Source organism: Lycorma delicatula, chromosome 3 (assembly GCF_047948215.1).
Source record: "Lycorma delicatula isolate Av1 chromosome 3, ASM4794821v1, whole genome shotgun sequence".
Lineage (NCBI taxonomy): Eukaryota > Metazoa > Arthropoda > Insecta > Hemiptera > Fulgoridae > Lycorma > Lycorma delicatula.
The window spans coordinates 42,713,732-42,738,482 of record NC_134457.1 but is presented as its reverse complement, the minus strand read 5'-3'; the positions used below and the strand labels follow the sequence as shown (position 1 = coordinate 42,738,482).

The 24,751-nt window shown below is 29.0% G+C and overlaps 1 protein-coding gene across 2 annotated transcripts in view; it reads left to right on the top strand.

The window, feature by feature from the left end:
• The first annotated feature begins 15,273 nt into the window (after positions 1 to 15,273).
• The window catches only part of heca (hdc homolog, cell cycle regulator), a 550,635-nt gene continuing 541,157 nt past the window's right edge, over positions 15,274 to 24,751 (top strand). Inside the window, exon 1 of one of the 2 annotated variants that reach the window (XM_075358855.1) lies at positions 15,274 to 16,031. In XM_075358855.1, coding sequence (XP_075214970.1) covers positions 15,432 to 16,031 — 600 coding nt within the window. In that variant the 5' untranslated portion in view covers positions 15,274 to 15,431. Of the gene's footprint in view, positions 16,082 to 24,751 lie in introns of both variants that reach the window. The other variant, XM_075358856.1, reaches the window with a different exon arrangement.

Here is a 24,751-nt window from a genome sequence, read left to right as displayed (position 1 = left end):
CGGAAGGCGGAGGTAGATTTCACCGGTGCTAAGTAGGGTATAAAAAATGTTCAGCTTAAAGTTAAGAAAAACTTCAAATTTACTCAATACGACAATGGTTGCATAAATAAAGTTTAACATGTTTAGCAAACAAGCCCAATCTTCTTACAATTTCAACAACATTTTGGTTATCCCATACCGTAAGGGTTGGTCATATTAAACATTTTTGCAGACAAAAGTGTTAGGTAATATTTACAGGACTAACGACCACTTTCAACCGATTTGATTCTGTGCCTATTAAGGGATGTATGCATTTTTTTTGTGTTCGAAACCCCATTTTTTCCACCCCCTGGGATAATGGTTGGTGATATCAAAATCCTTTACTTAGGTAAGTTTTAGGGCCTTATCCAAAGAATAGTAGGAACTTTAAACGAACTCGATATTTTACTTAATAAGAAAGTTATAGCGATATTTGGTTTTTTCGAAAAATCCCTCCCCCCATTTCCACCTCTATGGTTTGATTTTGCCCATTAACAAAATCGTCCGAGATTTTGGGTCGTTATATTTTATGTATCAATTTGAAAATGATTGACGCAAAATTATGGCAGTTATCGTGTCCACTAGAAAGTGAAAAAAAATGTATATTTAATTATAGAAATGCATATATAATAAACTTTTGAAATGGTGGTTTTGGGGTCTGGGGATGTGAAATGCAAAGATATGTTGCAGTTTTCCAGACGTCGAATCATGGTACCTATTACAATAGGTAGCCTTCCAATGAAATCTACCTAATACTGGTAAATTAAAAAGAGAAACAGAGTAAATTTATTAAGATTTTAATAAAAAAAAATATTATGCAATGAGGAAAGAAGATTAAAATTTTACACAACACCCCTGTAGAATGAATGAGTTCAGATCAACTAAACAGATTTTTATTTTATTTTTTAAAAAGAAAAAGAAAATCAAAACTTGAATTCGTTTAAAAAATCAGAAAAGGATTTAAAAATACTGAATATATTAAAAAAAGAAGAATTCTGAATAAACAAACTTGCAGAAAAAGCATAATTTAGATAAATTTTAATATAATCTTAGATGAAAATGAATTTTCAGAAGAGCAGAAGAAAAAGCAAAATCGTAAATGGAGTGATGAGATGAAAAGAAAGATGAGAAAACGGGTGAAGAGTTTTTGGAAAAGAAAGAAGTCTGAGCAGCGTAAACGTGATTGTTAGAGTAGGGATAGAAAGAAAAAAACAGCTTTAATAAGGAAACAAAATTAAAAAAAAAAATGTTTAAAAGTAAAGAAAAAAAATTGTTTTATTTGTTGATTTATTAAAAAAACATTAAAAAACCTAGTTGATTAACAAAAATAAGTATAAATATTAGGTAAGGATAATTTTAGACAAATTTTAAACCGGTTTCAGTCTTTTACTTTAGAAATGAGAAGGTAACCGAGTATTTAATGAAATGTACTTATAATCTTGAATGCTCTATAAAATAAAAATAAAATAATTCTTCTCTATCATTCATTCGTTTGTGAAATCATTCCCTGTTGTCTGCAAGTAAATAAATTACATGTAATTTTCTAACCGTACTAAGAATTGTTACTGATGATGCTGTTATTTAAGCTAAAATAGATATGAGTTAGGAGCCGACCCCCCCTGGCGCGAGTGGTAGCGTCTCGGCCTTTCAACCGGAGGTCCCGGGTTCAAATCCCGGTCAGGCATGGCATTTTCACACGCTACAAATCATTTCATCTCATACTCTGATGCAATACCTAACGGTGGTCCCGGAGGTTAAACGTACAAAAAAAAGGTATGAGTTGGGAAACCCACCGATTTTGGTCTACTGGTGAACTCATCGGAAATCAGTTGATTTCGAAGTCGAGAGTTGTAAGGTTCAAGTCCTTATAAAGGCTTTTATACGGATTAGTAAAACATTTATCCTGCACTTTTTTATCGTAGTAAAACTTTTTTACGGATTTGAATACTGGATCGAGGATACCGGTCTTCTTTGGTGGCTGGGTTTCAATTAACCACACATCTCAGGAATGGTCGACCTGAGACTGTTCAAGACTACACTTCATTTACATTCAAACATATCATCCTTATTCATTCTCTGACGTAATACCTTACGGAGGTTCCGAAGGCTAAACGGAAAATGAAGAAGGTATGAGTTAGGTCACAATATATATAAATTTATATAATGAATATTATATACAGAGTGATTCCAAATTGCACAGCAATCTCTCGGAAGATGATTCTATAGTCAAAAACAAAAAAAAGTTCGTATAAACAAAGGCCAGAAAACAGTTCGTTAGCAACTTTCGGCTCGCGAAGCATTTAGCCCTGCTTTCTGCTCCCTCTGTGAAATTAAACGGTACTAAAATTCTTGGCGTACAAATCGAGGGGTAAAGTTGACCCTTTCTTATGGTCTCTGATCATAAAATTAGCCCCAGATCTCTATTTCAGTTAGGGTTTAAGAAAAACGGGGTAAAAAACGAAAAGGTTTTCTGACCTTGTTTACACGAAGCTTTTTCTTATTTTTGGCTATAGAATCATCTTCCAAGAGATTGCTATGCAATTTGGAATCATTCTGCACACACACACACACTATATATATATACATACGGGATTTGTTCAAAAAAAGACCGAACTTTTTTAATTACGCGCTAACGGAGTGACATGCATTTGCCAGCTTTGTGTTTCGCATAACCTCCTCTGTAACCACGTGTCTTTGCATGAATATGTCATCGGCTTGTTCATTCATATATCACATGATAAGCATCGTCCAACAATCCGCATTACAGACACATACCAGAGTCCGCCAGGCCGAATTTCTGAAGTCTGACCCGAAAAGCGCCCTTGTTCGGGTGTACCCAAGAGGCGTCCCGCAAATCATCAACATTAGGGAAAAGATGATGCGTATAACGTCCACATCCTGTCTCATCACATCTGGGATGATGTTGCCACAGGGCGATCGATACGTTGCTGTTTTATTCCCCTTATTTTCTCCGAAGTCAAATTTCTTAGCAACATAACGCTGTTGCCTCTCATACGCAATCAAGTTTACCGGTTTCACGCCTGCGATCACCAAGATCGCCTTCCGTGAAATTGTACGGTAACCACCCGTAACCGTTAGCAATATAAGACGTTGAGCCCGTAACAAAATATCCCGATAGCTTTGAAATTGTAACCTACCCGCCCAAAGAGGCGCTGCATATAGCATAATTACCTCACAGATGGCCTTATAAAAAAAGAATATGTGGATGTTCAATGTTTTTTCAAGTGCTGCCAGTTTGCACCCGTTTTTTAACTGGCGTTGCTCCCTTTTTTAGTTCATGAAATCTGTTAAGCGGAAAATTTAACTGTAACCCTCAAATAATAATTATTAATTACAATAAACAATTACTACATTTATTTTTTCAAGTTTTTTTTAATTGAAATTGACTTCCTTATTTCAGATCTAAGTATGTATATTATGTATAATACGACTCTGCCTGATCATATTTATATTGCAAGTATAAATATGAGCTCTTGGAATTGGAAGAGCGTAGAAAATGTAATGCAATTAATACCGTGCCATTTTATGAAGGGAAGAAATCAAGTTAAGCTAGCCGACGTTTGCAACGTTTAATATTTTATGGGTAGCACGAGATGACCATTAGGATAGGAGGGGAATATTTTTGATCGAATTAACCCGTTCCTAAATCTTTCATTCCCTCCCGTTTAATATAGTACGCGTGGTCTGCTTCTCTTATTGCAATTATTTTTCATTCGATTAGTCTTGGATTTGGCCAAAGGCATCGGGAAAAAATCGTCGGTCATATTTAATAATTGGACTCCGTCCACCGTAAAATAAAATAGAAAACTCACGAAACCAATTAAATATTTACCTTATTTTAGTTTTTTAACCTCTCGTTAATGCTCTTTCAATATTATAATCGATACCTATTGGTATTATTAACGTAATCTGTAAATTTGAATTTTTAACATATATTAATTATGTGGTACAAAAGCTGAACTACCTGATGTTCCTTTGACTAAAACAGATTGTTTTGCTGCAAGATTATTTCATATTTTGTATTCCTTACTTCTTTTCCCCATGAAATTTTGTAATAATACACAGAATGTTTAATTAAGTTTCTTCCAGTTGTAGGGATATTCCTCTCATCAAAATAATTTAAAAAATCTGATTGGACGTAACATGACTTCCTTGTACTCCTATAAAATTACATATACACATTTATTTTTTAATGAAAAGTACATAAAATTCTATTTCATCAAAAACTTCTGAAATTTTTTCATAAAAATATATTTTTTATTGTTATTGAATTATTATTATTTATTGTAATTTTTTTTACATCTGAGGTTAATAATTATTAATAAATCAATATATTTAAATTAAAAAAAAGTTGTAAAGAAAGAAGTCGGATTTGAACCTTATGCCTTCCTCTTGTAAGATATAAATATTCCATTAATTAGCATTTTATTTAGCTATTACTCGGAACCATTGAAAATAAGTACCTCTTATGTATATCGTTGAAAAGCACTCAATGAGGGCTTATTACTGCAGTTAAGAAAAAATCCAAAATTCAAATTTTTTTTGGACACTAGGTCCCAGTCGAATGCAATCAAAAGGAGAAGTACACAAGTAGATGTTACAACAGTCCTAAAAACAAAATTTCAATATCCTATAGCCAATCTAATAAGACTTTCATTTATTTAAATAGTAATAAATGAAGTTTTTTCCTATTATTTCAGGTAAGATTGTTGAATTAATAATTGTATAAATATCTGATAGTAATAAAAACTAACATTTTAGCAATTGTGTAACTGTGCACTTTATTAAAGAAATGGAGGATCGTATTACACTTTCAAAACGAAATAAGTTTAAATGAAGTGCATCAAAAAATGTGTATATGTAATTTAATAGGCGTTCAAGGAAGTCATATGGTGTCCACATCAGATTTGTTCATATAATTTAATCCCCGTTTGTTTTATAGCTGAGATACTGTCTGATGTTGTTCGGTCTTATTAAAACCCCCATAAACAGGTGAAAACAAAATTAAATATTATTCTCTTTTGTATTTTTAGGACTTAAAGTCATATTCGTATATTAATTAGATGATTCCGTTTCATAAAGCATTTTATGGGTGATACGATTATACTGTTTGAATTAAATGTGTTCTGTTTCACTGTAACTCGCAGTATTCCAGTGACAAGTGCTAAACTTGTGTTCGGGTCGTCGCTGGTCCCGAACTCAGCTAATATGTGGAAAATAAATCATAAATAACGGATAAAAAAATTCTGATGTGGACACCACATGACTTCCTTGTACGCCTATTAAATTATATATATATATATTTTTTTTTAATAAAGTGCATAAAATTTTATTTCATTAATAACTTGTGATATTTTTTCTTATTTTTTTTTTTTATTGTTATTATTGAATTATTATTTATTGTAAAAATGTTTTTACAATCACAGGTTAATAATTATTAATAAATCAATATATTTAAAATAAAAAAAGAAAAAAGAAGAGATAAATTCTGATTCGAACCGATGTGCCTTCTCCTTGTAAGATCCAAATATTTCATTAATTAAAATTTTATACCAATTCTAAACCAAAATTTCAACATACTACGGCTAATCGTTTTTGAGTACGTACAGACGTACATATACGTACGTACGTATATGTACATATACGTACGTAGAGACGTCACGCCAAAACTAAATAAAATGGATTCAGGGATGGTCAAAATGGATAATTCCATTGAAATCTGAAAACCGAGATTCTTCGCGATCACTATACTTCCTTTCCTTCGTATAAGGAAGTTAAAAATGAGTGCGAAACGTATAACAGAAAGAAAACCCAAAGATAGTGAGGTGACTGGATAAATTAATGCTTTTAAATAAAAAATAAATTTGATACACTAATCAGTGTACTCTGTATATAAATAATAATAAAATGTAGAATGGCTTAAGATAAATTCAAGCATTTAATTCTCAACCTTGAAGAGAAGGAATATTATTTTAGGACCGATCGCAAAAAGCAACGACTAATCTAATTGCGTTGACATATCTCAAACCGGTAACGTTTGTTTACAAAAACTATCCTTCTAATGGAGATGTAATATAACACCAAATAATTCTGTTATCATTTGAATAAATAGTAAGTAGTGCTGTTTTAATGCAATTCAAGGTGAACTAGGATGTCACAAAAAAAAGGTTATGTTACAGAACAAGATTATCGATAGTAGAATATAATGAATTAATCGAATTGATGAGCTAAAATGTTTTTATAGGCGAATTATAAAAACTTTCATTCGGATAACAAACTTTATTTTTATTTTAGTAAAATTTTTTTTTTTTTGTATTCAGTCATTTGACTGGTTTGATGCAGCCCTGCAAGATTCGCTATCTAGTGCTAGACGTTTCATTTCGGTATAACCCCTACATCCTACATACCTAACAATTTTTTTTACATATTCCAAAGTTTCTGCCTGCACAATTTTTTCCTTCTACCTGACCGTCTAATATTAAAGCCACTTTCCAGGCTGCTTTAATATGTGGCCTAAAAGTCTGTCTCTTCTTTTAACTATAAAAAAATATTATAAAACAGTAATTCTAGGCAAATTATTACAAAAAATACTTAGTTTAATACAAACAACTGGGATATTCTGAGAAATGTACGAGTACTACTTACACAACCAACTAACGTGCTGATTGTTTGGAACAAACATGTTTATATAAATGACGTCGCTTATAGAATTTTTTGTTTATGATGTCTATCAATCTTCTCGACAATTTCTAATATTGTTGATTACGCAATTTTTTTTTTCTTCAGAAAACATCACTTATTAATACCATTACATTATCGGTACGTAAAATTTGACATTTCATTTATAAATATAGACATTTTAATTTCTGTTTCAAATCATTTTATTTCTTATAACGAATATTTTTATTATAAAATAATAGCAAAACAGATTCATTAATCACTATTGCAAGTAAGTATAAAGATGAAATTTCGATATTTGTATAAATAGATTTTAAGCCCCAAATAAAAAAGATTTAATTTATTGTAATAATAATTTTTGTAGTAGATGTTGTATATCAATGATTAATCACTCTGTATAAGTCCTTATAAAATCATCTCTCCCTTCATTTCAAAGTAAGTAAGCACTACACAAGCGGCTAACTGGATAAACAATACCTTTGCACATTAATAATACAATTGAATAATTTCTAAACTTCTGATGCATATGATTACAAGTAAATAATAAGTACCGCATAAAAAAATGTAATAGCAATAAAAACAACGACACTACAGTAAAACAAAATTCGAAAAAATTCCCCGAATTGCAAACAAAAATGAAAAGGAAATACAAAAACGTTTTTCTTTCAGTTGTGCCTTAACATCGATGTGTCATTATATACATTTAAATATTCAATGTCCAGATAATGAAATAAAAATGAAGAATATGGGATACCTACTTGTATGTATTTGATAAAAACGGATGGGCTTATTGTACACACAAATCAGTTCGCCTGTATGCACAAAACACACGAAAAAACAAAACGTTAAGACTAAAAGTGAAATAACCTGTCTATAATTTTGTGGAGGTTTTTCGGCATTCGCACAGAATATAAAATTAAAAGTTTTTTTCTACTGATCAGATGTTATTAATTTTACAACGTTTTCTATTGATTTAATCAAATTGTATTGTTATTGTTTTATCAGAATATATTAATGTAACAAAAAGTTTTAAAAAATTGTTATATAAATTATTGAATTGGCATAATTAAATATTTTGAGAATAATTAAAAGATATTACGTCTTTACGTGTCAACTATAAAGTAGGCTAACAAAATGCAAAAAAAAAAAAAAAATAGTTTATTTAAAAATATTTAAAATATTACCCTTTACTACTGTGCCACAGTCTTTCATATGATTGTAATACATGTAAAGCAACTGTGGTACAAGAAAAACTACTTTTAGGTGTTTTCTCTGTGAATAATGATGTTATTTAAAATATAACTATGAAAGATTTTCTTTACAGAAAGAATATTTATTACTCTGTAGATGAATTTCTACTAATTATAAAATAAAAAATCTGATATGGACACCACATGATTTCCTTGTACGGCTATTAAATTACATTTACACATTTTTTTATAATCTGAGGTTAATAATTAATTATTAATAAACCAATATATTTAAATGTAAAAAAAGTAGCAAAAAAAAAATAGTTAAAAAAGTTAAAAAGATTTGTTTATAGTCAGAGGTTAAAATTACTAATAAAGTAAGTAATTAAAGTACATTTAAATTAAAAAAAAAAAAAGTTAAAAATAAAAGGAAATGAAGTCAGATTCGAACCGATGTACCTTCCTCTTGTAGGAACCAAATATTTCATTAATTAAAAATTTTGCGATTAACTCTGGAACCAATGAAAATAGTACCACTTACGATATATCATTGAAAAGCTCTCGATGAGGGCTGGTTACTGTAGTTAAGAAAAAGTCCAGAATCAAAATTTCTTTTGGAATTTGGTCTATTTTGAATACTTTTGGTCCAATCGATTGTAATGAAAAGGGGAAGTGCACAACTAGATGTCACAGCAATCCTAAATCCAAAATTTCAGCATTCTATGGCAAATCGTTTTTGAGATACAGACGTGAAGCCGAAATTAGTAAAAATGGATTCAGGGATGGTTAAAATGGATATTTGAAATCTGAAAACCGGTACTTTTCGCGATCACAATACTTCCTTTATTTCATACAAGGAAGTAAAAAAAATAAAAACAGGGGAATTTTCTGTTTCTCGTACAACTCTATTTGCTCAAATAATTTTCATTCATAAATTCAACTCGTGAGTTTTGTTAATTATTCTGTAATTTTTTTTCAATATTCGCTCTCTTCATATATTTGCTGTAATATTATTTCATATGTTTATATTTTAAATAATTAATATGTACTTTAATCACATTTATTTTTAATGTAATTAATTTTTTTTTTGTCTTCAGTCATTTGACTGGTTTTATGCAGCTCTCCAAGATTCCCTATCTAGTGCTAGTCGTTTCATTTCAGTATACCCTCTACATCCTACATCCCTAACAATTTGTTTTACATATTCCAAACGTGGCCTGCCTACACAATTTTTCCCTTCTACCTGTCCTTCCAATATTAAAGCTACTATTCCAGGATGCCTTAGTATGTGGCCTATAAGTCTGTCTCTTCTTTTAACTATATTTTTCCAAATGCTTCTTTCTTCATCTATTTGCCGCAATACCTCTTCATTTGTCACTTTATCCACCCATCTGATTTTTAACATTCTCCTATAGCACCACATTTCAAAAGCTTCTAATCTTTTCTTCTCAGCTACTCCGATTGTGCAAGTTTCACTTCCATATAAAGCGACACTCCAAACATACTCTTTCAAAAATCTTTTCCTGACATCTAAATTAATTTTTGATGTAAACAAATTATATTTCTTACTGAAGGCTCGTTTCGCTTGTGCTACTCGGCATTTTATATTGCTCCTGCTTCGTCCATCTTTAGTAATTCTACTTCCCCAATAACAAAGTTCTTCTACCTCCATAATCTTTTCTCCTCCTATTTTCACATTCATTTTTTATTTTATAATTACTCGTAATTATGTATTTTTTGAAGATGCTCTGATCGATGTTTTAGTACAGTTTACCTTCATCCATCCAGGGAAGGGATGGGGCACTTATTTTTCCTATCCGTAGAATAGTATACTTACCCGTTCCCGACGTGATCTATGTAATGTATTATTATGTTCTCATATAAATAAATTATTTATTGAACGTTCATTATAGAACGCCAAGAACTTTTGTATTACAGAGTTAAGGTGTCACTTATATGGTTGAGTATCACGTGCATTTTGGTGAGCTTGATATACTGATATAAACCCACCGGGTTGTTCTAGTGGTGAACGCGTCTACCCAAATCAGCTGATCTGGAAGTCGAGAGTTCCAGCTTTCAAGTCCTAGTAAAGTTAGTTATTTTTACATGGATTTGATTACTAGATCGTGGATACCGGTGTTCTTTGGTGGTTGGGTTTCAATTAACCACACATCTCAGGAATGGTTGAACTGAGACGGTACAAGACTACACACTTCATTTACACTCATACATACTTCATCCTCTGAAGTATTATCTGAACGGTAATTACCGGAGGCTAAACAGGAAAAAGAAAGTGATATACTGATATAAATGAAAAATTTAGTTTGTCGAAGAAGACAACCGAAAACAACTTCACTTCCCATTTTCCTACGTTAATCTAGAATGAAATAAATAATATAAAGGATTTATAATAAAAATTAATTAAATTCTTGTTTCAATTTGAAATTTTTGAATTACCCCCCGCCGCTAAAAAATCAAAAATGTTAAATATACATTTACTGAAGTAACCTTGTAGTACAAGAACGAATGCTGCAAACCGCATCCTGTTTTCGCTATTATAAAAATAGCTAGACGAGGTGTAGTTACTTTTCAGCCACCCAGTGTAATCGTGTAGATTCTTGTATGATATAAGGTAATGTAATGTAAAGGTATTCTCATGGATTAAGTTTAGAGGGGTCGGAGTTCTTAGTCCTTTTCACTCTTGTCAAATAGGCTGTGAAATTTTACGGATATTATTCGTAATAATATGTATCTATCTATATATATATATATATATATATATATATATATAATTAAATGTGTTTGTTGAAAATATATTTTTTGAAAATGCCTACATTATTTTTGGTTAATGACTTGAAGCACATCTCAGGTCATCTACAACTATTTCTGGAAAGATACTTAACATACATATAGGTAAGATGAATCAAAATTTAACAGATGTTTATTTTAATACCGATGGCGGATTGTGTACAACCCAATAAACATCTGACAATAATAGATGAAATTATCTGCTCCAACATTTTATTACGTGGAAACTTAAAAAAAGTTAATCTGGGATAGTTACAAAGAAACAAACAAATAACATTTCTCCAACATCTAGAAAGCTGAAAACTATGGATGTTATTCTAATTAATTTTCAGAAAAGGTACGCATATTTTATTTTAATTAATCATCTTCTAAACAGAAAATCGAATGGGATCCATAACCTTAAAAATATTGGAGTGGCCCGTGCGAAGAACGAACGGGTATTTCGTAAAGTATGATATAAATTAAAATAGACATCCGTGAAAAAAAAAAAAAAAAAACATTAAATTGTAATCATAAAATTAGCTAAACAAATGAATGTCGTATATAATTTTCCTTAAGAAAAAATTAGATCGGATTTACGTAAACTTTTGATGACTATTTTATTAATTTTTTTTCTTGTATCCCCTCAAACTAAGCACAATTTATAATATACCTATGCAACTTTAATAATGTGGTTTTATTGATTTAGCCTCGGGTAAGTTATTTGGTGTAACCAAACCCATCATAATAACGTTGAATTTCTATTTGATAATGGATATATCCATTTACCGTAATGCATTTTATGGGTCGTATAACGATATTTAATACACTGTATAGTATCCATTGAAGGTGAGTTAGATTACGACAGAATTTAATAATCTGATTCTACCAGGAATTATGATTTAGTTAGATAATATATGACTGTTATGTTGCAGTTTTAATTTTTTGTTTAAATAAAAAGTTCATAAATTAATAAATAGTTTATTATTAACTGTAGATTACAAAATTTTCTATTTATATATATATGTGTGTGTGTTTATATGTGTGTGTGTGTGTGTGTGTGTGTATGTATATATATGTATGTATGTATAATGTAGATGATTTACAAAACTTTCAGCAGGTCATGTTCAACTACTGGTGAAATAAAGATGAAATTTCATACAAGCATAAATTGGGAAACCATCATTAGCGAGTGTCAGCTAGCGAAAGATTTCACTTTGATTTCTGACTTTTCGATAAAACTAATTCTTGAGACACAAATTAAGGGATAAGTTAGGGGTAATTAGTGGTTAAAATGATATTTGACTTGAAAAGTTGAATAAAATAGGTCCCAATACTCTTTTTCTATTTAGCCTCCGGTATTTTACACCGTAAGGTATTTTACTTTTGAGGATGATATATATGAATGTAAATGAAGTGTAGTCTTGTACAGTCTGAGGTCGACCATTCCTAAGATATGTGGTTAATTGAAACCCAACCACCAAAGAACACCGGTATCCAGGATTTGGTATTCAAATCCGTATAAAAGTAACTGCCTTTACTAGGATTTGAAACTTAGAACTGTCGACTTCGAAATCAGCTACTCTGCGATGACCGTTAACCACTAGACCAGCCTGGTGCGCAGTCCTAAAACTCTAGCTCCCAAAAGATAGGGGTCGAAAAGTAGACTAATTTATGTTTGGCGTAAATTTACTTTGTTAATTAGATAATAAACACATAAACATTTTTAATAAAACTTGTAGAGAATTTGATTCTGATTTAAATGGTATGAATTAATTCAATGATACTGAATACAAACATAAGAATTTGGAAGTTTTTAAAAAAAAAAATTTCAAAATGTGGCAAATTTTAACTAGATATTAAACGAAACAAAAGGTACTTACGTATTAACGCCACCGCAGCTACAGCTTTATTTAAAAACAAAGTAATCAATCGGATTTCGGTGGAAAATGGGCCGAAACAGATTCAAAACAGAATATAAATGGTTATTTATATTTATTTATTTTATAAATATAATTTAACGAAACTTAACCTCGCTCTTAATCAAATTATTGCAATTTGATTATTTTTTAAATAATAAATAATTGTAATTACTGAATTTCTTAAATAAATACTCAAAAAATTCGGTGTTAATTAGTCAAGGTTAGCAAGCGAAGCGAGCATAGGTTAAGTTTGGTTAAATTATATTTATAAAATAAATATTTATTTGTTTATGATAAACTCTATATCGGTCCATTTTCAACCGAAATCCGATTGACTACTTTGTTTTTAAATAAAGCTGTAGCTGCGGTGGCGTTAATACGTAAGTACCAAACAAAACTTTCAATATTACAAAACAAAAGAAACAAATAATACAAAAAATAAACAATCAAAATTTAAAAAAAATTAAAATAAGAAAAAACAACACCAAATTAAATTTAGTATTTATAAAAAACAATTAGTACTAAAAAAATATATTAAAAAAAATTAGTGGTAAATTTAGTAATTTACCAAATTACTGGTTATTATTTATAATAGGTAAACTATTTATTATAATTGATAAATTTAATGATTTACCAAATTAAAATTTAGTAAATACTCCTACCACGCTACGATTTACTTATCGGTTTTTATTTACGTCAAAATGATCTTTTGTTATTACCTTTTAAAATTATTTGACACAACTCTGCACTTTCTATTTAAAAATTTTGGAGTTGCTGCTTATAGAAGTTCCCTGGAGGCTTATAGTGTGATATCAGGGCTCTAAACTATGTCTTGATAAAATTTTACTATTTATTTATTCACGGAACAACGGCAAAGACGACAAAGGTCTTCTGCGAACGCGAATTAAATATAGACAACACAACTCCCGAATGGAGAAATTACGGGAAGTGTGCTTGGAGAAGGTTTTAAAATCTGATTGTAATAATTTGTGGCCCGGGTTTAACAGTACAGATCGACGAGAAGAAGAACAACGTCGGGATAGTCCTTCAGGAGCAGCGGTTGTTTGGAGGGCTATTCCGTGAAAAGGAGATTATATTTTATGTTCTCAGTAGATAATCGTTTTGCAGATATGTTATTGCCGATTATAGTAGAGCACATTGCACTGGGTTCAATAATAATCTTTGATCCGTGGACGACATACAGTGGTTTATGTTATCTGAACGAAATTTTTCCAACAATAATGTGAACCGTTCGAAGAATTTCATTGATCCGCTTACCAGGGCGCATTCTAAAAAATACGACAACGAGGGGACAGCCAAAAATAAAATGTGCTGTAAACTGGGCGTAGCAAGAGAATTTCAGGACAGCTACTTATGCGAATTCTTATTACGGAAAAATTAAACGGATGATCGCAATGCGTTTCAGGCCATTCTGGAAGATATTGCCACTTTTTGGCCACTGCAATAAATATTTGTGTTCATACGTAATTATTCGGCGTTTCATACATTATTATCTCGGTTTCAGCTTTCATTAATTTGTATTTAGTCATTTCAGTTATCAACATTTTTTATATATTTATTTATTTGTACATTTATTATTATTATTTAATGTAAAATAACAATCGTAGAATTATGAAAATATTTTTTCCGGAAACGTTAGTGCAATTTTCTGCTATACATACCCACAAAATAAGCGGGGGGACAACCGTTCAATCAATAAAATATATAATTTTGTTGTTAAGATTGCATTGAATTCACTGATTCTTCACAATAAGGATAAATATGAAAAATTAAATTTTTAGTGAATAAATAATTAAAACAGCTAAAGAAAAAGGTTATTTTTTTTTATTTATTAAATACAAAGAGGTAATTTCTCTACACAATAAAAGGAATGAGTATGTAATAACAATAGGTTTAATCACATAAATTAAAATTAGTTTATAGTTTTGTAATAATTAAAATTTCCGTTAAAATGATAGTAACATAAGTAAGTCGCAATTTTATGTATCGGTTTAATTTTCATGGATAATTTAATATATAATAATCATAAGATGACAGTTAACGCTAATAATTAAAAGGTATTACAAGGCTTTTGTCATTAAAAATATCAAAGAGTTATGTAACATAACGACGCCGAGTGTACTATGTATGCATTTATACCTCGTGAGGAAAGCATTAGGCGGGCCAGTTGTATTCTGTATTCCGAACAAAACAATGAGCGAGTGGAGGGGAGTCGATTCCCCCACCATTGCGCGCCCTTGAGATAAAGCGCGGTCCCCCAGTCGGCTCAGTCGGTCACCGAAAGCGAAAGCGTTAGTTGCATGAGAGGCGGTCAAGAGCGCGTCCAACAGGCGGGATCGATGTCTTATGTTCCACGTTTTATTATGCTTTGTTTTTCTTCAAAACTGAGTACACCGTCATGTGTTCATTAGTGTTTCAACAAAAAAAAGATACAATCGTGTTTCTTGTTCTTAGATGTTTAAAACTTTAGTTTCTCCAGAAATTAAAAAAAATATATATATTAACAGTTTAATCGGTATAGAAAAACTTTATAATAGATGTTGTAACTTCGACAGTTATCAAAAAAAGATGTTTTATCTGGCGTTTATTTAAAATCCTGATTTAGTACAAAACAGATGATGATTTTAACGAACTGTTGATCGCAAGGTTTTGTTTTCGTCGATGTTTGTAACTGTTTGTAATTTTATTTGCGGTAAGGTGCCTGAAAGGCAGGACTGATCCGACAGTACAAATCCGACTTATTCTCAGGAGAATCTTAGGTGAACCGTAGACATATTAGGTAGGGTAGTTGTGTATGGCTCCCCGACGGAACCAACAGGAAGGCCTTGTCGGCGCGATGGATCCGGAGGCGATTGAAAACCACGATGCCAGCGTGACCCGATGCTGCGTGCCCGGGGTAGAGTGTCTTCGAGGCGACGCTCCTATACCGCTCGAAGACCTACGCGATGTCGTCAAAGTGACCTGTAATAACGATCATTGTTCGGCCGGCCGTTACATGCACAGAGAATGTTTCGACGAATGGGAACAGACGGTTCTCACTTATTTAAAAAGCTGCGGCCGCGCCCGTTCTTGGTCCGAAAGACAAAGACATCAAAATTTATGGACGAAGAAAGGTTACGATCTCGCTTTCAAAGCCTGCGGCTGCCGTTGCGGTAAGGGACATCTGAAGAAAGATCTCGACTGGGTACCGCCGCCGCCCGGTTTCGGTCCTAAAGAAGACGATTCTGCGAAAAAGAAGAAGCGGCGTAATAAACAAAACAATCGTCCGAGCTTAGCCGTTTCCGCCCATCACAACTCTGAGTTGAGAGCTCGTACCGGCAGTCTATCGTCTTCAAACGGATCTTCCTCGCCTCCGGCTTCAGCCTCTAGCGTTTCCCCCGTCCATTCGGGCTCGGCTCCTGTCTCTGGAAAGAAGAAATCCAAGTTCGAGTTCTTTTCTGACAGGTAAACTCAATTCTTAATTATTGTCTGTCCACAACATTATTTTTTGTGAAAACATATTTTATACTAAGATTATTATTAAATTATTAGTTAATAAAATATTTAGAGTTAACTAAATATTTAGCATCGTATTTTTTTGTACCGGTGTCAAAAAATAAATTAATTAAATTGTATTAGTCTCCCCAATTATTTATTTATAAGTTACGGATATACTAAAATAAACATAATAAAATTTTATCTGTAGAATATATGAGTACACAGAATAATTGTGGCCGGATATTTCCTTGTGAAATTAATTATTTTTTTTATTTACTATAATTTATACGTAACAAATTATTTATTATAATAAATAAACGAGTATTTATCTATCGTCGAATCAAATTATACTTTGCGATATAAAATGCTGGGATAAATTTTTTTTTAGTACATCTCGTGTCGTTTACAATTTAATTTCAGTAAAAGGCCTACGGGACTTTTTAATATAAATTAATTAATATTGTGCGAGGTATTTTCATTTTAATTCGAGAATTTTTTTATTAAAAATTTAGTTAAACGCTGCTGAATAATCAAATTAACAGTCAGTTTTTTAACATCGTTCACGTTTTTTTTCTTTCTTTTAAATAAATTGCGTTGCTATTCTTTCAAGTTAGCTTTAGCTGGATTAAAGCCGGCTAACTTACTGTTTGTAGTGAATTGCGCCTACCTGTGTTGTTTACTAATGTTAACGAATTGCATATTTTTTCTTTAATTTAATTATGATCTAAAATTGCCACAAATTTACGTTTTGTTTGTTTATTTTATGGTTTTGTTTTTTTAAACGTTTTTGATGTTAATTGAACATTATTTACTAAGTTTTTTTAAAATTATAATTAAAATATTTATATATTTTGTTAAATAAATTAAATTTTGATAGAGCTTAACTGTGCTACAAAAATTCAATTATTTTTAATATTTTATGCCTTACAGTTATTTATCAGTTTATTAAGAGTTGTTACCGATGGTAATATTTAATAAATTAAAATATGTATAATTTATGTTGAAATCGTTAATGTCATTTCATTATTTACTCTTTTATTTTTTTGTTTTACCCGCATAATTAGGTTAATTCAAAAAGTTTCTATTTTTAAAAAATAAAATAAAAACTTTTTTAAAAGTTTTTTTTAACATCTTGCGCAATAAAAAAAAATATGTACATTTAAAAACCATTTGTAAATGTTCAAGCCCAATATCAATTTCTTTACGGTAAAATTATTGTGTCGATCAAGATATGATTAATATTAATTGTGAGCAAATATATTTATTACTCGTATTATATCGTTACATATGAGTTTGTTTTGCAATGCCCGCTTATTAATTATACACAAAATAACTTATTAATTCACTAATTAGGTTTTTGCTAATATTAGCATTTTCATTTTAATACTAGAATTTATTTCAAAAAAAAAAAATCTAAGGGTAATGTTTCACAACTTGAGCTGGTCCAAAAGACAAAACAAGACTGTTTGCTTTTAGTTAATTGCAGTTTACACATGGTGACGTATTTTATATTTATATATAAATTATCTCCCAAACCTGCAAATCTAAAAATTGAAAATTTGCAGAAACCTTACATTTAAGATACAAATACTCGTTAAGAAATGCTTTTAAAGATATTCATATTTCCAGGGATAAAAGTAAGGGTTGGTTGGTGAATTAATTTTCTAATCCATTAACATAATTATAGGATTTTGATTAATTCCGTTTAATTAAATTAAATTTTTATTATATTTCCGAAAATAAAATCTGTTTTTAAATTTCTGTTTGTTGGTTAATTATTAATATTCAAAATAATTTTTAATTAAAAAATAAAAACGACAAAAAACATTAAATCCAAAATTCCTATGTTTCGTCACAAATCTATAAACGATAAGTTATAAACCTACTTAAATCGTAGAAAAGTTTTCCAAGAAATCTTTCCTTCATAATTATTAATTAATTTTTCGTAAAAATATTGACTATTTCTATAAGGATTCTTTTTAAATATTATTCAGATTCTAGACTTTGTTTATAAACCGTAGCGAAAGGTAATTTTGTTTTTTATTTTCAATAGTAATCATTCTAGACTGGAATAGGTATTTTTAAATGAAACAATGTCCCACCATAAAATAAGTATTGAAACAAAACTTTGAAAAAATAATGTTTGTTTATCAGTTAAAATAATTACATTTTTACGCGTTCACATGAATCTAAAGTCATTTGTTTCTAAAATTAGTTCCAAAACAAAGGATAATTCTATTTTGTTTTGTTGGCAGTATTTTAAAAAAAATAATTTAACTGTATATGATAATAGGAATTAAAGTGTAAAAATATATATAAGCTCAACTTTGCAATATTTTTAAGCTTTCCAACTCACCAGCAATAATATTATATGTAGTGTTCTTTCAGTTTGTATCGGAATGATAATTTATATTAGACAATTATTTTAGGCTCATGAATTATAATTTTTTAAATAATTTTTGAACAGTGTTTTTTAAGAGTAAAACACTATTTATTAAAATTTAATAACATGATTTTATTGTATTTTAATTATTGAATTATTCTTTATTTATTGTTTTAATATATTTATAAATTACGTCATAACATATTTAATATAAAAACACAGTAATACATAAACGACATTCACAACGAAGAGTAATTGCTCTTTTGTAACCGGACCTTTCTTATATATTAGTATGCAAAAGACGCAGTTTAATATAGTTGGTCTCTCTGCCTTTTTTTCTCAGATTCCTCTCTACGTTCCTGTTAAATCGGACATTCTTGTCTCGTAAAGTTAGACAGACAGGACAACGGAATGTTTACATGTAGCTACGCCTAAACACAGAACAGAAACTGAAGTTGTTCTTTCAACAGCTGTCGTTAAAAATGAAAAAAAAAAAAAAAGTTAATTCGATATAAAAATTATTGTAGCGAACATTTTTAATGGTTTTTCTTTTTTTTCTTCATTTTATATCAATATTTTGGTTACACCATTTTCCTTTTATATATTTTTGTAATGTACATAATTTTATTTTATCAAGCATATCACTTCTTATGAAGATTTTAATTAATTTTGTTCTTTCTATAAACTAATAATGTATATTTTATTATAAGAGTTCTTCTTATTAATATAAATGAATTCTAATTTTTTCTTTATCTACCAATAATGAATTACGTACATTATATCTAAAATTTTAGAATAAACATATTTTTCTATAATTAGTGATTTTATACAAGATTTAAGTCTTCCTGCTATTGTACGTGTATTTCATATATTTTTTTTCGTAAACGAATGCTTGCTTTGTTCGTTCTGGTATATAAAACAACGCTATCATTTAGTTCAAAAAATATAGTTGTTCCCATAAAACTCTTCGGACGTGTTATTCTTTTGAATTGAATTAACAGTTGAGAGCTTTATTTTCTAGAACGAGCGAAGCGAGTAATGTCCTATGTAAAAAAAGTATCTTTGTAAAAAAGTCCTATGTAAAAAGTAAAAGTATTTTTTAAACCGTATATGTGATATGTTAATAGATAAATGAGGATTTTCTTATTTTATTTTAAACGATAAGTAATAAATTTATATTGATGATAACAAGAACGGGTAATGTATTGCAACTCCTCGATTAAAAAAACAAATTAATTAATAAAAAGAAGTGGTTAAACAATATATTAAATACACAAATGACATCAGCTTCCGTGAAGTTGCGTCTCTTTACCTTTCATCCAGAAGGTCATTCGGGTCCTAATCATAGTGAGGTTGGCATGTTTAATACTTAACAGAATTAATATAACATCAATAAATTGTAATAAGAGTATCAGACTATTGTTTAAGGAGTAATAAAGTAAATAAAATGATCTAACTATATCAGGATAATAAAATAAACGAAATCTATACAGAATAGCATAAAACTTATGAGACTTAGGTTTTTTTGAGTGCTTATGATTTTAACTTATCAGATGAGGTGCGTAAAATTCAGATTTATTTAATTATTACATTACTTAGGAACTAATTAAATCTTTAAACACCCAATTTATTAAAATTTTAGTACATCAAATTTTTACGCGAAAATAAATAAAAATAATGAAAACGTTTTTTAACTCATTGATAATATTAAATTATACAATTTTTTGTACAAAATTATTACATGAAAATAAAGTTATTATTAACTTATAACTGGTTAATTCTTAATTTGGCTACTAATTGCTGAGGAAATCAAAATGTATTTTCAACATAGTCATTTTATGTTTAGCGGGAAAAAAACAGATAAAAAAATGTACGATTTTTTTAATATAAATTTTGCTACGATTATTATATTGTATATGAATACATAGATCTCTGTTGATACGTTATTCGTAAAAGTAAAAAAAAAAATTACACGAAAAGATACAAGTAGGTACTTGTATATATAAAAATCATTGAATATTACATTAAACCCGGTAATTGCTTTTAAGTTTCTATATTTTACGTAAAAGGTTTTTTTTTTAAATTTGAAAAAACGAACGTGGCTATTTCATTTATAAAAATTAAATAAAAAATTCATATTAAAAAAAAATATATATTAATATGAAAAGCTATGCACTGCTATGAAGTGGTAGCGCCTCTGCCTCTCATTTTATAGATCCTATAGATCCATAGATCTCAGTTCCAATCAGGCGTAGCAATTTTCATACACTATAAAGTCAATCTCTCATCAGCAGCTGTAATTGTGTTTGGGGGGGGGGGGTTAACCTTTAGTTGTTTAAAAAAATAAAATAAACGGAAAACATAAATTAATAAATATTCCTCTCATGCGAAGTTTTTCGTTAATTGCCGACTAATTCATCTTACATCGTAGGATATCTATTTTTTTCTGACAAACCATAGAACCATGTTTCTAAAGGTAGTTGACGATAAAAAGAGCAATTTTTATGAACGATTTAAAAGTAATAAAAAAATTAAATGTAGCGTAGTATTTAATCTTATAAATTATTCATTTATAATTCTTAGAAGAATCTAGAACTTAGAACACGAAATGTGCTTGATGTAATTTAACTCTCTTTGGAATATATATATATATATATGTAATACCCATTTGAGTGAAGGATACTTTATGTATCTAATTTCAAACTTCCATGATCTTTCTGGTGTGACTTATTGGAACTGATAAATCAAGGTATGTATGTAATCCACATATATTCATGTTTTGACCATATTATTTTTTATGTTATTATAATTTTATTTACCTTTGTAATTTAATTCAGAAAGAATTTTTAATTTTAATAGCAGTTGCTAATTCATAAATTCTAGAATTTAAGTAGAGTTAAAAAATCTCAATATATTACGTACTTATAAAAAGAATACTATTTTTTTCCCTAGGTATTATTTTAAACAAAAAATTATGAAGGTTCGGATTGATGCAGATTTAATGAGTAAATTTCCTTAATCATTATCCTTTTTTTACTTTCTTTTACTGTTACTTAAAAAATAAAATGGTTGTTTTTTATTGTTTAAAAGAAAAAACAAAATTCAATTTATTCGTCAACCTTTTTTCGGTATGTAGAAAGAAACTTACTCTTCATCAAATGCGGACAGATTTTGATAATTTTTTACTTTGTATCGAAATCAGTGGGCCGATTTCATAAGGATTTTTTTTTTAAATTATTATAAGTAGGCAATTTTTTACACTACAAAGGCATATTTTAATATCTAATTGTTATGTGAAATATATATACACTGATATCATACAGCCTTTACTCATGCTCGATAGTAATTTCTTTGTATTGATTTCTTATTATTTTGAAGACGTTTCAACCTTTCAGGGGTTTTTTTTGGATGATTTTTTAAAATTGTTAGATAAAATAATTTTTTTTTTAATCTGCTGATATATTCTTTTTTTAAACTTTTAACCGTTTTATATAATTATATACGCCTTTTCATTATATCTACTATAATGTTCTCCATCTGTTAATTGTAATTATAAGTTCATTATTTTTAGTAATCTTAATATAATTTCATTGATTTTTTTTTAAAAATAAAAAGCCGCCCGTGACAAATATGATAAAGTTAAGAAATCGTCGTTTATTTTATTTTTTGCATAATTTAAACGAAATTTATTTGCTGTTTAACGTAATAACAGGTTCATCCAATATTTTACTAAATTTAAAGGCTGAATATTTAAAAAAAAAAATTGATATGATTTTGATAAAGTTTAATTGTCATAATTGTTGTAATAATCAAACACTGTATTTTTTACGTAAAAAGATACAAAAATACAAAAAATTACTGTATTTTTAAAGTACTTTTAACACACGCTTGTTGTTATTTCAAGCTTTTTTGTCATTTTTTAAAGGTGTAAATTATTGGCTGAATTTACAATAATATTTTGGACGATTAATAATTTCTAAATCGAAATAACGAGTATATGAAGGACAGATAAATCTATTCTCGCACATATAGACGGACTGCGTTTGAAAATTATATATTTTCAGACAAAAGAAGTTTTTTTATTACCGATCTTAAAATTAATATATGCAAACACTCCTCTACATAATAGCTTATAGTGATATTGGTAATATATAAACTGTGCTATTAAGAATTTTTCATTTCAAAAATAATGTTAAGTACACTCGTATATTAAAATTCTCAGCGGTCCCGTTCCTTTTTTTAACATTAAAATATATAATCGTACACATAATATTTCTGCAATCGTTACGGATTACTAAAAATGATAAGGATTAATGAATTCTAAAATTATTGTAACAAATAAACTGGTTTATATCTACCAGGGTATCAAAGGTTATCTATTGTTGAAAAGGAATCCTTTTTCAAAATCAAAATATTTTTCCATGTTTCGAATTTGCATTATTTTTAATTCTTATATGTATGTAAATATCTTGTTAAATATGTATCTCCTAGAAAAGAGAAAATTTCAATAAAATTATTTCCGTCTTTGGGGCACAGTACTTTTGCTTGGAATTTCGAAAAATTTTTTTATTTTAATATCTTATTCTTTATACAGTATCTTTAATATGTTCCTTATTAGGCTAGTAAATCATAATAAAAATATTAAATTTAATTAAATAAATGAAGTCTAATTAGAGGGTTGTTCGTTATTTTTTTTTTTTATGAAATTTCAAGATTTACTTTATTGTTTTATTTATATTTTGTTCCTTGAAAATTTTTTTTGGGTTTGTAAATAATTAAGAATAAAATTCCATTTTATGAGGATTGATCCTTCAACTGTTGGAAATTGAAAAAAAGATTTCTTCAAAAAAGTTTGCATTCTCTATTTTTTCTTATATATGTATATTTTTTTTTTAAATAAAAATATGCATTTGCAAATAACAAATAACTATTCTGAGGACTCTCCAATCGGAGGGAGGTTTCCGTATAAAATTCTAAAAAAGTGGTATTTTGTTTAAAAAAGTTATTGCAAAGATGCACAAGTTTTAAGTTCTGAACTATTGTAAAAAAAAATTATGAAAATGCTATCGCCATAAAAAATTCAAAAAGAAAGAAAGTTTTTTTTGGCCTGAGAAGGTTTTCTTACGAATATTTTAAGAAGTTAAGTTTTTTTTTTTTCAAGCGGCCTACTACGGTCCACGTCAATGTCATATTCTTTTTTCTTTCCGTATTTCCTTTGTTTCTCGAACTGCGTCAGTTTTTTTTCTGGTGTTTTTTCCTTTTTTAATCTGCAAGACCTTTACATTATAAACTATTTCTCTAAACTTCTAATGTTGTATCCAAAACACATCGTCTCTTTGTCTTTAGATTTATAATTTCCTTTTTTGTCTTTATATCTTTGGCTTTTTATTTTCCAAAATTTCACAAAAACTTCTTTTGTGTTTTTATTTCCTTGTACGAAGTAAAGGAAATATTGTGATCACGAAAAATTTCGGTTTTCAGATTTTAACGGTAATATCCATTCTGACCATCCCTCAATCAATTTTTACTAATTTCGGCATGGCGTCTGTACGTACGTACGGACGTATGTATCTCGCATAACTCAAAAACGATTAGCAGTAGGATGTTGAAATTTTGGATTTAGAACAGCTGTAACATCTAGTTCTGCACCTCCCTTTTTGATTACAATCGACTTACCAAAAATGTTCAAAAAGCCCAAAAACAAAACAAAATTGCATTAGAGCTTTTCAACGATATATGATAAGTAGTACTTATTTTCATTCTTTCCAGAGTTATAGCCAAATAAAATTTTAATTAATGAAATATTTTGATCTTTCAAGAGGAAGGCACATCGGTTCAAAATCGACTTCTTTTCCTTTTTTTTAATTTAAATATATTGATTTATTAATTAACTTGTGATTGTAAAAAAATTAAAGTAAATAATAATTCAATAATAACAGTAAAAAAATATATATATAAAAAAAATCTGAAGTTATTAGTGAAACAAAATTTTAAATTTTATTTTTTTGAAACACTTTTAAACATGTGTATATATAACTTAATAGGCTTACAAGGACACCTCATGACTGTGGTGTCCATATAAGATTTTTTGAATTCATTCTAATCATGTGTTCAAATGTAGCGCGCACGCGCGTGTGTGTATTTTTGTTAACCTCTTGATTATTATGTCAAATTTTAACAAACGTGCGTAATTTTATGTGTCTATGAAAATATTTACAGGATTTATATAGATATATATATTATTTTATGTTACA